This window comes from Aricia agestis, chromosome 5 (assembly GCF_905147365.1).
Source record: "Aricia agestis chromosome 5, ilAriAges1.1, whole genome shotgun sequence".
Lineage (NCBI taxonomy): Eukaryota > Metazoa > Arthropoda > Insecta > Lepidoptera > Lycaenidae > Aricia > Aricia agestis.
This window is the reverse complement of record NC_056410.1, coordinates 17,496,496-17,510,091: the sequence shown is the minus strand read 5'-3', so window position 1 is coordinate 17,510,091 and position 13,596 is coordinate 17,496,496. Positions and strand designations below refer to the sequence as shown.

The 13,596-nt window shown below is 38.3% G+C and overlaps 1 protein-coding gene across 2 annotated transcripts; it reads right to left on the bottom strand.

Moving 5' to 3' along the window:
* Positions 1-2,635: 2,635 nt before the first annotated feature.
* LOC121727350 (alanine--glyoxylate aminotransferase 2-like) lies at positions 2,636-11,254 on the bottom strand. Of its 2 annotated transcripts, none has more exons than XM_042115131.1 (10): positions 11,150-11,254; positions 9,736-9,807; positions 9,053-9,171; positions 6,898-7,132; positions 6,495-6,588; positions 5,904-6,118; positions 5,276-5,495; positions 4,717-4,958; positions 3,891-4,050; positions 2,636-2,866 (listed from the first exon to the last, which is right to left on the bottom strand). In XM_042115131.1, exons 2-10 carry the CDS (start codon positions 9,795-9,797, stop codon positions 2,780-2,782), a joined length of 1,434 nt encoding a protein of 477 aa, XP_041971065.1. In that variant the 5' UTR covers positions 9,798-9,807; positions 11,150-11,254; the 3' UTR covers positions 2,636-2,779. The 2 variants fall into 2 exon arrangements, with proteins under 2 accessions (XP_041971065.1, XP_041971066.1); XM_042115132.1 differs by having other exon boundaries at positions 2,636-2,863.
* Positions 11,255-13,596: the final 2,342 nt, after the last annotated feature.

The following is a 13,596-nucleotide window of genomic DNA, read 5'->3' as shown; positions in this document are numbered from 1 at the left end:
ACAAGTACATTATTATATGTAATACATACTTCACTTCACTTTCTGTATTGTATCGTCTAGTCGCGTTTTGTGGCCTGACCCATAAATTTTCGGTTTTTTAACAAGTGGGTAGTATTGAATAATTCCGCATGCATGCATATTGCAGATGGCCAGCTCGCTGTTCGCACGTGGCACACTCCGGTACCTGGCGTATTCAAATATTCCCATTGAGCCTTTTTTGCGTCACTGATAGGTCAAAACTTTTGAATCGATGCTATAGACACATTTTTTGGTTTGCAATAATGGATGTATTTTTCAATCGGACACCTTAAATAAATTGTACCCATTTTTCAAGCGTCATTACAAATGTTAATTTCTCTTTAAAGAATTTTAATACTCTACTAAATAAGTTAGAGCGTTTTTTGTTACTTATTCGTTTAATATTTACTCGAAGCGTGATCTAAAATTCATTATTAAATATGGTATGTTTTCTTTCGCGCTAACTAAAGCCAGCCAAGTTTTCCAGTGTGAAAATCAGTTATTTTTTTATAAAATATTAAAATTTTTATATAAATATTAAAATGGCCGTCAGCCAAGCTGTTGAAAACTTTAGTGCGCAGATAAAATAAATTTATGAATATTAAAAGTGAACATGTAGTTACATTCGGTCCTTATAGTCGAACTTAGAACATAAAGCAAACTTGAATTTTTAAACTTAGTAGGGAGTTACCTACATTTTTTAAAATATCTCCTTTAAAAGTCTGCTTGCGCATAAAGATAGCCGAATCAGGCAAGTTTTGTAAAACTGTGCTGTGGGTAATCTTCTAAATCTAGAAGTTTAGCATAAAATTATTTGAGAGCTGGTTTCGAAGTTAAACTTTTTTACTTGGTTTACTACACACGAATATATTCGTGTGTAGTAAACCACATTTTTATTAAACATAATATATTATGTTTAATAAAAAAAATGATCACAACATCTTCATGCTAGAGATCAGTGTTTGACACTGTCTAAAAGTCATCAGATCTGTAAGCTAAGGTCCTGGACTATAATTTAATAGGGCCTGCTACAATATCTACATTGTCTACACCTATATCAGCTGTTCATATCCATTTCTAAACATTCCCATGGGTGTAAGGTAAAAAATTAATGCCCTGCAGTTTCTGGGGGTTTTTAACCGACTTCCAAAAAGGAGGATATTATACTTTTGGCTGTATTTTGATTTTTGATGTTTTCATGTTAACATCAAAAGACGTTGTCAAGCGATATATAAGCTCATGTTAGCGTTGCCTGTGTGGGATATGAGTGTGGTGACTGTGGCCAAAGGAAGATCTTCCGACCGAGCGAGGTGGTATGCTCGGTCAGGCCGGAGCCCACGTGATACATTTCAGCTGTCATATATTATATACCGACACGCTTAGAAAACTTCGATAGCGCGATGCAGGAATGTTGGGCGAATTGTGGGTAGGTACCGCCACATCTGTAAGATTTAAAACACTTTATTTTTGAATAGCTATTAATTAATGTTTAAATACTTTCAGAATGATCCTGAAGTGCTAACCAGCGTACGGTATTTAGCGCCAACTAAAAGAATACTTTTCCATGGTAGGTACCACCAAATGACGAAAACGAAGTAAAACGCTTTCAGCTGTACAAATATTTGGTCAAAGCATTAAAATGGAACCTGTTAATGGCTGCCAAACGTGGGGCCACTCCCAAAGGCCATGAGCAAATTAGATGCGAGCGTCCAGGGAACCATATTATTTTGTCTTGGACAAAATAATATGGATGCGATAGGATATTTTTTACCAATGGCGACAGAAAAATGTTTACGCTTTTCGAGTATGATGGTAAAGAACGATGTATGTATCAGGTATATAAAATTTTCATATATCTGGGGGCACGGCAGTGCCCCAGCCAAGCATTTTAGCAAAGGCACGGCCGTATCATACTTTTCTCAAAGCGTTTCGCGGCTATGTCATATATTTTTTTAGAATTATTTACATAAACATTATAATCTAGATTCTAGACTTTAGAGACTTTAGCGTGTGAGCTTATAGGCGGTACAATATCTCCTCGAATTCTTATCCATACTAATAATATAAATCCAAAAGTCTGTCTGTCTAAGGTAACAACCTCTTCACGCCCGAACCACTGAACCGATTTTGCTAAAATTTGGAATGGAGCTATACTTTGAGTCCCGGGAAAGGACATAGGATACTTTTTATCCCGGAAAATGTAGGGCTCCTGCGCGATAAACGAATTTTGACGCAACGGAGTTGCGGGCGTCATCTCGTATGAAATAAAGTGATGATTATGATGATATTTTGAGAAGAGGAGAACCATGCGAGTGAACGTCACTAATTATAGTCATATTTAGCCCGGCCGCACATTGTCCGAAATTTCTGATCAGAAACAGTTGAACGTCCGCGCTTTCTCTTACATTTTGTACTGACCCGAGTGAGCTCGAACTCGCCGGAAGGATATTTCGGATAGTGTGCGGGGTGGCGGTCCGGCGAAATTCAACTGTTTCTGATCAGAATTCGGACAGTGTGCGGCCGGGCTTAAGCTCTCATATATTTATATATTGGCATTTTGGGCGTGTTTCGCAATTAAATTTAAAAATTAGTATTAATAGTAGTTAGCTTCATATTTTATTCATATTTCTTACTTCTATTTTTTTATAACAAAACTTACAACTAGATTACAACTACTTATCATATTATATTTACAATAACAATATTTACAAAACTTACGACAATTATTCGACAATACTTTTGAGATTTCTTTGAGCTTAAATTACATAGCTTTTATCTGTTTATTGAGCTTTTTCTTGAGCTTCATATCGCTGCTTTCGACTCCGTCACTGATCGGTGTAACGTGCTTCTGAAAATAAACATACAGTCAAACATTTTCTGTTTATACAGTGTTTTTTTAGTGTCCAGACTTTCAGGAGTGAATATACACTTGATTTTGAGAGTTAGCACACTGGTTGAAGCGTCAGACTCAACAGCGGGCGTGCGAAAAATGCTTGTTATTTTACTTAACATTGGGAAAAAGGATTTACCCCTAAAATATTTTCTTTAAGACTTATCTAGGTATGTGTAATGAAAATCTATGTTACATAAAAATTAGGGTCTACTGATAAAGTTAATATACCTAGCGGAATAGAGAAACAAAGGCCTGAGCAAGAGATATGTCACTATCAGTAACACTGCGTGGTAAAAAGAGACGTGTGATACTTTACAGCAGCACTCTTTTTTTGACGTCCAGTCGACACGTGCCGCACGTTGACAATTTTAATCTCATAGTTAAATCATGTTCAATCATGCTTGTGTAAGTGTATACGTACACATATTTTTACACAGAGATGAAACCAATTTCGGTTTCGTTTGACAGCTCGAGAGTGTTGCTCTGTTCCGCTAGGTATATTAATTTTACGGATCTACTATAATAATATTTGCATTGGCAACTTGAAACTAAATTATTGTAATCGCCCATGATTATAGGGAAGCACTTATTATAGTTCTACGTAATCATAACGATACCAAATATCAAATCTCAAATGTGTGATAACTGTCAAAAACTATACTTCACTAATAAAAAATTTAACCACGTTTAAGCTGTACACTTTTTCGTCTCTGTATATCAAAGTATCAAACGGCTCTTTCAACAGATCAGAAAGAGGCATTGTTTTAATATAACGTATCCATTGTGTTTTGTTACCGGGTCAACGCGACGCGTCTGATGTATTTCGTATTGAATTGACAGACTTGTATGACATATTGTAATTGAAGTCTGTCAATTCAAAACAAATTTAGAAATGCATCTACGCGTCGCGTTGCGGTCTGAATTGACCCTTAGTGTGTAGTTTTATTAATAAGGATGGGAGCAAAAAAACTCCAGTTACCTTCATCACCACAGTCTGTGTGTCCAACTCGGCGAGGACTCTGTCTAGCGTGTCCACGACCCTGTCCGCGTCCTGTACGCCGAACACCATCGGCGGCTTGAACTTGAGCACGTTGTTGTCCGGCCCGTCGCGACTTATGAGGATCTTCTCTTCGCGCATGCTGAAAAGAGGTGAATTATAACTTTAATAAGAATTTTTATAAGTATATAAAATCTGGGGCAAACGAGTCACCTGACGGAAAGCAACTACCGTCGCCCATGGAAACTAGCAACATAAGTTGCAGGTGCGTTGCCGGCCTTTTAAGATGCGCTCTCTTCTTGAAGGTTTGCAGGTCGTATTGGTCCGGAAATACTACTGGTGACAGTTCGTTCCAGAGTTTAACAGAGCGCGGATACTATGCACGGTGGAAGACTGCCACTCATCAAAGTGTTGAGGTATCGTTTCGCTCGCTATGTTTACTAGATATTTGTATTACTTTGGTAGGATATTATGCTGTAAACATTATGCAATAGTTTCATGAGATATAGCTAATTGGTTTCGTTTTGTCCTGTCCCTAACGGGGGATTTAGCCTGGGGCCGTTCTCAGGCAGTCCAGTCGCCCACGTACGTTTTTTGAGAAGGTGATCAATACAAGCATTGTACTTAATGCGAAAGTTTTTTCAGTCCGATTCCTAGGTACTCATGTTACTGTTAAGAGTCCCGACAAAGGACATATAATTAGATGTAGTTTTTATTATTAAAAATTGTACGATTTTCACTCGAATTTTTGGGCAACAAAGTTAAGAAAAACATCAACTCTGTTACAAATATGAATAATCAAACTTACCGTTCAACTACAAACTTGGCTTCATTCGTAGCTGGGGTTCTTTTACTCCTGTCCTTGACCAGTTCGACGCCGACGAACAACCCCAGGCCTCTCACGTCACCAACGATGGCATGCTTCTTCAGGGTCTCGCAGCGCTTGAGCAGGTGGGAACCCACTCGGGCCGCGCGCTCCATGAGTCTTTCTTCCTCGATTACGTCTAGTACGGCATTCGCGATGGCGCATGATACTGGGTTACCGCCGTACTGTGGGCAAATTATTAAATTAAGTTGTTTGTTGTGAGGGCGAATAAAAATGACGTTTGCTTTTAATATAAAATTTTAAATTGTGTGTCTTTTGTGTGTGTGAACCTCTTGATGCTCAAAGTAGCAAACTGATTTTGACTTTATATCTGGGTACTTTGAGTTCCGGTAAAAGACAAAGTGAATAGCGGGAAAAACAAATTATTGCGTTCTTCCAAACGATACGTACTCTCAGAGAAATTTATTCATAGCTACATGACGTACCTTTGTCATTCGGCCAAGCTAAAAAGCTAAGTTGAGCAAAACACTTCATAACTTACCGTGTTAAAATACTCCACTCCCGTCTCAGTGAAGCTCCTCGCTATCTCCGGTGTGGTGACGACAGCGGCGACGGGGTGTCCGTTGCCCATGGGTTTTCCCATTGTCACGATATCGGGGACGACTCCCTGGGTCTCGAACGCCCACATATGGGTGCCCACGCGACCAAACCCAACTTGCACTTCGTCAGCGATGCACACACCCTTAGCTGCGCGGACGTGTCTGGAAATAGTTGATGATTATAACTCTTGAGATAAGATGAGATAACTCGAAGATGGAAGGTGGCCATAGGAACTCCGTTATAAACCCACATAACCCCATCGAGTTTCGGCCCGTTTGATTCGTCTTGATGAGTACTTTGCACAATTTAGTTATTATTACTACCAGCTAATAAAGATTATTTCAAAAAACGTTTTTTTATAATATACTATTTTATTTATTTTATTACATAAAATCAAATTAATTTCGATTTGTTGAAATCAGATTTATGTGTTTAGTGGCTTCAAAATTCTTCCATCAAAAATACTTAAACATACTTATCATATCCAGAGTGACAGACAGACAGAAAGAAAATTTTGATTAAGTCAAACAAAGCAAACACAGGCACTTTTCAAACTAATCGCAACTTACTCGTAGACGCGCTCTAAGTATCCTTTTGGGGGGATAATCTGCCCCCCACAGCTTTGCAGACTCTCCGCTATGAAGGCGCAAACTCCTTCGCCTTTTTGCTTGACCTCGTCGCAGATTTTGCCCACTTCGTCCGCGTACATTTTGCCCAGCTCCTCCTCGGAGTCCGAATCACGAGGACTTATGTACTTCCCACGGTACACGTCCGGAACTGGCGCCTGAGTACACAGACAATATAAGAACGGGAAGTAAAGGAGTAATAGAGATTTAAATGAGGGCGTTTCTAATCTAGTTTTACAAATCAATGTTTTGTGTTTCAGATTTACATAGATTCAGAATTTAGAATATTGTCTTTCTTGGATATTTTTTTATTCAAATAATTACATAACAGTATTTAAATCGAATAAAATATTTTCTACATTTCAATTTGTACAGTAATAAGTAATGAGATACATAATTAATTATTACTCGTAGTTATTACATTAATATTATATTACTTGGAAACGAGAGTCAGATATTGAATTCGATACAATATACGTTACCGCCAACACTATACGGGGTGTTACAAAATATTTGGGTGGGCTAAGAACTCACCACGTGAACCCACTCCGGCTTGTCCGGCCCCCCCGGTAGGTTCAGTTTGTATGGCGAGACATCGATCATGGACGTTAGGTGGCCATGATACGCGCTGCAACAAAATGGCGCTAGTAGCACCCTAAAACACTCCTACTCGGTGTCTATCTTCTTCGATACATTCTTGATGTCTTCGTGATTATACAATGTTTTTTTTTTATTTACAATTTTTGTTGCAAAATTACAATAACAATATTAAAAAACTATACAATCACTGAATAATATATTATATTTTGAAATTTAACAACTACAAAAATCGTCAAAAACTACCCTACACAATACTACAATACAACTACAAAAATAGATAAATGAAACATTCTGTACATTTCATTTTCGTTAATTCCAAATTAAAAAAAACACTTACTGGTCAAGTGTGATGACGTCCATATTCTTGGTGTGGATTCTGGCGAGACGGAGCGCGAGGTCGTTGGCCTCTGAGCCGGAGTTTACGAAAAAGCAGACGGAGAGTTGTTCAGGCATCGTCTGGACCAACCTCTCTGCCAGGATGACCAGCTCGTCGTGTAAGTAGCGGTTGTTAGTGGAGATCAGCGACATCTGATTCCGCCCAGCTTCGACCACGTGCGGGTGACAGTGGCCCACTGAAATATATAAAGAAAGTTCAGTTGAGTAAAGCAGGCCTTAAGCAGGCCTTAAGCAGGCCATAAACAGGCTGTACCTGACAGGTTTGCCTGTGCAGTTAAGCCTGTCAGGCAAAGTTGAGGCAAAACCTGTAGCTCTACATGAGTTTAAAGCTACTCAATATTTACGTAGTCGGTATCGAGTATCGATAAATACTATAGCTTTAAACTCATAGTAGAGCTACTGTACAGTTCCTAACATAACGCTCCGGTTTACCTGTCAGGCAAACCTGTCAGGTACAACTTTGCGTTTATGGCCTGCTTAATGCTTAGCACTCACCTGCAACCTACAGTCAGTTTCGACTTTAAGACAAATTAGTCTTATAACTGTCTTGAAACTGGCGAAAAGCTTGAGTCAGAATTGTCGCGGGACAGTTTTGGCGCCATAACGTGGTTTCGTCTATGAGTCGTATTTGTTTCGAGTCTGCACTGCAGTTTATCGCAAGTGAACGATAAGCCTTATATTTCAACTAGAGGTTGCCTGTAATGTCCGCGTGCAAAAATAAATTTATTCCGCTGAAATCGTACACTCGACTCTCGTATGATACTTGATATCGTAATCGTTTATAATTTTTTTAATTTTTCTATCCATGTCGTCCCTAATTATAGGTAAAGTCAAAATATCGTAGCTCAACTATCAAAATACAATTTTCCTGTTGTATTTTCTACAGGAAAATCGCCTTATAATAATTACCTAGACAAACATCTACATTCGTTAATATTGCTCCAAATTAATGTTAAACACACATGTAATACTATATCTTTACTGCATGAACAGGGTGTCTTAAATATAATATTATTGACTTAACAAACTGACATAACGTGATTAAATATTTTATCAGATTGTAAAGTATATATAAGTAGTTAAATATTTAATATAGTATCAGTTTGTTTAGAAATAAAATCCAATATAATCTTTAAGTTAACAAAAAGATAAAATTTGATAAAAAGTATTTCTTTATCACCGTCAGTGCTTACTGGACATTTAAATTTATTTTAGCCAACATTGTAATAGACTTTTTACAAAGAATAACTCACTGATAAAAAAATATATACATTGCATAAACTACACAGCTTTGTCCTTGCTTATGAACGGTTTTCCAACAATCAAATAAAACAATTCAAAGCGTATCCATTGTGTAAATAGTTTCGTTAGTTACGGAGATTATTATAATAAACTAGATGACCTGTTATAAGCCTACTACGAAACCGTTTTGAGACTCAAACAATCGGCTGAGAATGCCGCGTCCTGCTCTAACAACGTCATTTCTCGTTTGTTAGAGTAGGACGCGGCATTCTTGACTCAAACAAGAGTCTCAAAACGGTTTCGTGGTACGGCATCTGGTAAACTTTTTATCACTTTTTTTAACAATCTCGAGCTGCCAAACGAAACCGAAATTGATTTACATCTGTGTGTAAAAATATTTGTACGTGTAGACTTACACTTAAGCATCTTTCTTTGAGATGTGCCGACTGGAAGTCAAAAAAAAAAGTGTTGCTGTCATGTATCACACGTCTCTTTTTACCATGCAGTGTTACCGATAGTGACATATCGCTTGCTCAGGCTTTGTTTCTCAATTCCGCTTGGTATATTAACTTTATTGTATGGAGACACCATACCCAATTTCATCTACATCGGTTACAGCTTTTAAGCGTAAAGAGTTACCAGACAGATAGACACACTTTCGCCTTCATAATATTAGCAAGATTGGGCCTGTTTCACCACTTCCTGATAAAGTGTCGGATAGGCCATCCACAACTTATTTGACAGATTCTCCATACTATGTTTGTCAAGTTAAATGGTGGATAGCCTATCCGCACTTATTAGTAAGTGATGAAGGCCCTAAGGATTATATTTCCAAAACCCAGAGATTAGCTTACCGTGGGCAACATTATTGATGCAGTCCAGGTACCGTTCCCCCATCTCGTCGTACATGAATTGGGCGACTCCTCGCACAATTTTGAGCGGGCTGGAGCGGAAAAACAGCTGGCAGGCGGCACTGCAACCAAATTAACTGCTCAAAACCCCACCCAGGTGCTGTTCGGCGGAATAATGCCGATAGACAATAAACAGCACTCTGTAGATATGCTAATGAAGCGATAACTCGCGGAAACGTTGTTTATATGATTAGTATGTATCCATAGAATTATGCAGTTTCATAGATTTTTTTACTTTCAATCATAATATAGAGATAAAGAGTAATAAATTGTAAAATCCTTTTAAATTCTGATTGAAAATAGTTTTGAGTTTGCGTTATCGCCGAGTTAGATACCGAATTGGTGGAAGATCCCGAATTTGTGGTTATGAGCACACACTGTGGCAATGTAAGGATTGTAATTTGTGACAAATAACCACTGTTTGTAAATAAAAAACAAATAATAAAATATGTTATTAAGTACTTATCATATTTTGTCTTAAATCAAAGTCATCTTACTTACGGATCAATACAGGTCATAGGTTCGGTGCCCGTGTAAAAAAACAAACTATTTAATTAAGATTAATGCAGTACTTAGCATATTAAGAAACTAATCTAATAATAAGATAGTTATATGTTATTCCTTACCCAACATATTTTTCCCTCAGTTTGATGGTTTCTGATTTTGGCATGGACTGAATGTAGGCCATTGTGTTAAAGCTGCAAATAAAAACATATTCTTTACTGTTATTGTACAAACGAATGATTTTGTTTGTTGGTATTGAAAAGACTCCAAATGATAGCACCAATCAGCTCTATATCAGTATACAAAAGCACTCTCTATTACTTTCACTCTCATAACCGAGTGGAACGGAAGACCGACACGACTGGCGAGAGATCAGGCGCAGGACCGACTTTTTACATGTCCATCCGACGCATGGATAATTCTTACTTGTCAGACAATCAGGTGATCAGCCTGCATTGCCCTAACCAAACTTGGAAATAATATGTTTCCAACGAAGGAATCGAACCCACGACCTCCGAGTCAAAAGCCACGCTCTAAACCACTAGACCACAGAGGCGCACGCACTTGGGCAGCATAAGATTACTCCTGCGTAACAGGCCTGATTTCAATGAAACTGGCCACCGTCACCGAAACCGGTGTGGGATTATTATTTATTTTATATCAGTACCCATTAGTACTGTATAATATAAGTAGAACTGTGGATATGGAATTTCCTATCACGCATGGAATCGCAGGTTCGAATCATTAATTCGAGTCTGAGGATTATTGAATCTTTGGCAGACGATTAAATAAAAGTAACGTAGAGTCATAGAGTTTCTTGATAGTATGGGTCTTATGTAGGCTCTACATCTGACTCAGGAAAGATATTTCGTTCACATGGATTGTAAGTTCATGCTAGTTAATTTACCATTCCGTTCTATAAATTGTTTCGTCACCATAATTATTATTGCATGGAATGCTTTACGTGGTGTCGGAAATATTAGTGCACCGGCCTATAGTAGGTACAGGTAGCCAGAGGTAATCGTAATAATATATAAGATAAAATTTACCTAGGTTTGGCAATACGTATTTGAACCAGACGTTATGTTGCGAGACTTGCGACGTTGAACAATTCGACTGACCAACACGTTCCAAATGGGTCACACTTTTCAAATGGAATGAATTTTTCAAAGGGATAAAATGGACGTGGGTAAAAAAGGTTTGCGGCTCCTGCCTATTGGAGAAGAGCCTATTTATAGGGATTATATTTAACGGTGGAAACCACAGGTTTTTCTGTGGTTTGCCACATAATATGGATAGTTAGCTCAGTCTCAGTAATTAAACAAATATGACCCTAAAATTCGCGAATCGCAAGTGTTAAAACGGATGAAGTGTGACATTTTTTTATATTCAAAATTGAAACGACTGTTCAATTTTAAATGTAAAAAAAGATTTAAAAATAGAATGGTTTACGATAAAACCGTTCTATTTCTATCCGAATAAAATAACCTCAAAAATCCTTATCGCAGTGATTCACTCGAAATATAAACAACTTACCTAAAAATAGAATACTGTTTAAAAATTAAGACTAGGTATAGCTCGACGGCTGCGCTCAGAGTGATGCGGTGTATAGATGAACTGATTTTATAAGGAGGAGGCCTCACGCCCTCCGCGCGACCAATAACGCGCGCGCTGTTATCGCGCAGATAAGGCGATACAAAAGTCAGCGACCACGCGGCCACTGACGATATGCCATGGACTCACCGCATGCTAGTTAAGGCGCTGAACAGTTGCGAATCGCATGTTGGTTAAGGTACAGAATAATATTTACCAATTTACGAAAAAAATCGGCACTGATTGCTGAAGTTCAAAAAAACTCCCACACCGGTTTCGGTGACGGTGGCCGCTTTCATTGAAACCAAGGCAGTTACGCAGGAGTAATATTATAGTGGCCAAGTGTGTGCGCAATACACAAGAGCACTCTCTACTCCTTTACTCTCATAACCCAGTGGGACGGAAGACCGACACGACTGGCGAGAGGTCAGGCGCAGGACCGACATTTTGCCCATCCGACTCATGGATCATCTTACTTGTCAGACAATCAGGTGATCAGCCTGCATTGTCCTAATCAAATTTGGAAATAACATAATACTTCCAACGCGGGAAATAAACCCATGACCTCCGAGTCAAGAGCCACGCTCTAGACCACTGAACCAGCACCAGCTTGTAGATGAACAGTAGCGAATAAGATTAAGAATAGCAATTTTTTAACTATATCAACACTCTACCTCTTCGTATGGTCTGTCAGCAAGGATGGATATAATCTCTGGATGGTAAGAGATGCCTTAAGACAAGCAGATAGGCTGTAGGTACCACCTATAAGCTCAATGTACCAGGTACCACGTCAGGGATGCAATATAGTTTAACAATGTAATCAGTAATCAACCTCGGTGTTCCGGCCCATGCCAGTTAACCATTGATACTGATAAGATAACGGTATTGATACCACGACCTACACACAACATCCGTATCACAGTAGAGATATATACGGTAGATCATCTTCGTATTAGATCGCCTGAATGTAAGCCACATGTAAGCGTGATTTCTGGTAACTTAAAGGAGTGAGCACACTGAGACGGACCTTGCTGGGGCTCAGCGTGCCGGGGCTCATCGCAAAAATCCGCCTCCATACAATTTGTACGGAAGCGGATGCGCGTATCGCACACTGTGTCGGGGCGCAGCAGATTTCCGCTTCCATACAAATTGTATGGAGGCGGATTTTTACGATGAGCCCCGGCACGCTGCAGCCCGTCTCAGTGTGCTCACTCCTTAAGGGTGCAAAACATTAAACAATACATTATTTATAACATACGAAATATTGGCGTGTATTGACTTTCACCTACTTACACCTTAGGATTAACAAAATATTGTAGGGTAAAATAATATTAAATTATATAAATTTTGTTAGTGTATATCATACAGATTCTAACAACATAAACTGTATATATATATTTCATACAAAATTAGGGAGTTTTCGTCATTTTAATGCGACGGGGCGCTATTTCCAGTCCTAGGCCGAAATCTGTCTGACAGGGGATAATAGTCTGTGTCGATTGAGTTTTAAAGGAGGACTAGTAACTCTAATTTTGAAGGGAACCATATTCCCACCACTGCAACTTCTATGTAACCCATAAAATTAATATACCTTAGGTATATTAACTTTATGATATAACCATTATCTAGTGGCAACAAGCCAAAACATTTAAAACTTTTGATATGATTTCACCCCCTCTTGAGGGATATTAATCAGGAAAATGCGGTAGGAATATCTAATAGTATAAATGACATGAGTTACTGCACTGTATATATTTATATTGTGTCGGTATCCTGAGTGCTGACTGAAATGACTGCTTCCTCAATCAGGCCCCTAGGAGTGAATTTACGTCACCACTGGTGGCCATCTTAAGAGGCCGATTATAGCAAAATTGATTGATTGAAGCAAAGAATTTATTTTAAGTATAATTATTTTTTTAAACTTAATAATATAAGCTACGTATTGTTTCATTTTTAAACATAGATACTAGTACATTATATTTGCGAGGGTCTGTACTAGCGAAAACACGATATCCTAAAATTTTCAAGATAGAAAAAATCACAAAGATGCATCTAAATTTTACTAATATGTCATTTATTTTCAAACAAGTGCATTCAACTGAATCAATATTTTAATAAATTATATAAAATTCTATTACCGAAGGACTGTACTAGCGGATTTTAAAAATGTTGTATATTTATTGAGTTGTTGAGAAACTAACTTGGCGCTGATTCCGTGTCGTTCTTTTTCACACGTAAGTGTGAAGATAGGAGAACGATATTTTATTTTTTAGGGTTCCGTACCCAAAGGGTAAAAACGGGACCTTATTACTGAGACTTCGATGTCTGTCCGTCTGTCCGTCTGTCTCCAGGCTCTAACTCAAAAACCGTTATAGAGTTCGACAAGGCTG

What these genes read in the sequence shown, in the direction of transcription:
- LOC121727350 (XM_042115131.1), bottom strand. Translation starts at nt 9,797, where the DNA reads ATGGCCTACATTCAGTCCATGCCAAAATCAGAAACCATCAAACTGAGG. An exon ending in CATCAATAATGTTGCCCACG is followed by an intron (nt 7,133 to 9,052) that starts GTAAGCTAATCT and finishes TATATATTTCAG; the next exon opens with TGGGCCACTGTCACCCGCAC. An exon ending in AGCCGGAGTGGGTTCACGTG is followed by an intron (nt 6,119 to 6,494) that starts GTGAGTTCTTAG and finishes CTGTGTACTCAG; the next exon opens with GCGCCAGTTCCGGACGTGTA.